This window comes from Frankliniella occidentalis, unplaced genomic scaffold (assembly GCF_000697945.3).
Source record: "Frankliniella occidentalis isolate FOCC.00 unplaced genomic scaffold, Focc_3.1 Scaffold2, whole genome shotgun sequence".
Lineage (NCBI taxonomy): Eukaryota > Metazoa > Arthropoda > Insecta > Thysanoptera > Thripidae > Frankliniella > Frankliniella occidentalis.
In genome coordinates this window covers 2,136,521-2,138,134 of record NW_026267132.1, presented here as the reverse complement: position 1 = coordinate 2,138,134, position 1,614 = coordinate 2,136,521, and the positions used below count along the sequence as shown (strand labels likewise).

The following is a 1,614-nucleotide window of genomic DNA, read 5'->3' as shown; positions in this document are numbered from 1 at the left end:
CGTCCTGCGTCTGCTACTGCCGTCTGCGGGTGCCGTCGACTCACCCCAGCCCGCTTCCCATATCTCTCTTCAAGATGAGTAACGAAAACAGGAAAAAAACCCCAAAAAACAGCTCTTAGAGATAATTTGTTGAACTGTGGTCTTTCTGTGCGTGGGAACCTCTCCGAAGTGCCTTGTTTGTGTTGCACAGAAATTCAACTTTAAAAAGGGTTACACGCATAAAGATTGGAGGTTTTTTAAGGGGGGGGGGGGAGGACGTGATCACTTTTGCCCTGCCACGTTCCCATTTTGCAAGGTTCAGAGTTCGTGCTGGGCAGGTCATAATAACCCTTTTTGAAGTTGAACGTTAAAGGTCGCACAGCGAGACTCACCGGCTACCTTTCCCGTTTGTTTCAGGAGGGCAGAGACAACACCCCAGACATCGCGACCAGCCCGCGGCGGCAGCCTCACCCTGGAGCCCAGCCTGGACTCCAGGGCCAACCCGGCCTCCAGGGCCAGCAAGGCCTGCAGGGCCTCCAGGGGCAGCCCGGCCTGCAGGGCCTGCGCCCCAAGGACCCACCCCCTATGGTCATCCAGGGGGACTTCCGCAAGGTGAGCTGTGCGGAGTGAAGGAAATTTAATTTTCCAGAATAACATTTCAGGCAACAATTAAAAATATCTTCTTAATATTTTTCATGAAAGTGTAACTTTTTCCATTTTTTCTGGAAATATTTTAATTTTTCCCGATTTTTTCAGGATAATTTTAAAATTCTACGCGAAAAATTTCGGGCTTTGCTCTAGCGTAGTGTAACGGAGACGTTGCGCCGCGAGGGGCATATTGTACTACGTGCCGGTAACGACGGTCTTCTGCACAGGTCAGCGGCATCTCCAACGAGATCTTCCGCCAGATTGAGACGGTGGAGAATGACCACGACGCCACCACGGCGGCCGCCCTGGAGGCGGTGGAGCGGCGGGGGGAGATGGTGGTGCGCTTGCTGGAGCCCCGCGCGCTGGGCCGCCAGGCCGCCGAGCACGCCAAGAGGTTCTTCGCGTTGCAGGTGAGAGTGAGACTGCGTCGCGCCCTTTCGGAGCATCCCCCTCATACATAACGACTAAGGAGCAGGTCAATCATTGTGGAGGTGCGCGCCTGCGGCCTACGGCCCTTCCACAATTGAGCAAATTCCGACCCTTTACCCTCGCCACACCTCCCCTTCCCTCCCCTCCTTGCCCGCCCCCTTCGCGTCGCGGCCGCCTTCCCCGCCCGCTGGTTGGCGCACCTGACTTGGCGCCCCCCCATTTGAATCACGCAGAGTTATGTAAATGGCTCTTCTATCGCTTTTCGCGGGGGAGGCACAAAAGGAATCGTTTAAACGGCGCCAGGAGGAGCCGCGAATAGGCCCGCCGCATCGGCCTTTGTAGTCCCTTCATTCCTGATTTGCGCCGACGCCCTATCTATCTATCTATCTATCTATCTATCTATCTATCTATCTATCTATCTATCTATCTACACTGGTAAAACAAGTGTTTAATTTTGCACGTCAATTGCCGTCTAAGTTCAAGTGTGCATTTTCTAGACACTTTGTGATGTCTAACTATGTTATACGTCAGTTGGTGTTTAAACTTTCGACACTTCCG

The 1,614-nt window shown here is 53.3% G+C and overlaps 1 protein-coding gene across 2 annotated transcripts in view; it reads left to right on the top strand.

Annotated features, from left to right (window-relative positions):
* LOC127748866 (rho GTPase-activating protein 100F-like) overlaps positions 1–1,119 on the top strand; it is a 12,752-nt gene extending 11,633 nt beyond the window's left edge. For both annotated transcript variants that reach the window (XM_052264203.1, XM_052264197.1), the window contains exons 2-3: positions 397–591; positions 855–1,119. In XM_052264203.1, coding sequence (XP_052120163.1) covers positions 565–591; positions 855–1,088 — 261 coding nt within the window. In that variant the 5' untranslated portion in view covers positions 397–564 and the 3' untranslated portion in view covers positions 1,089–1,119. The remainder of the gene's footprint in view (positions 1–396; positions 592–854) is intronic.
* The last annotated feature ends 495 nt before the right edge of the window (positions 1,120–1,614 follow it).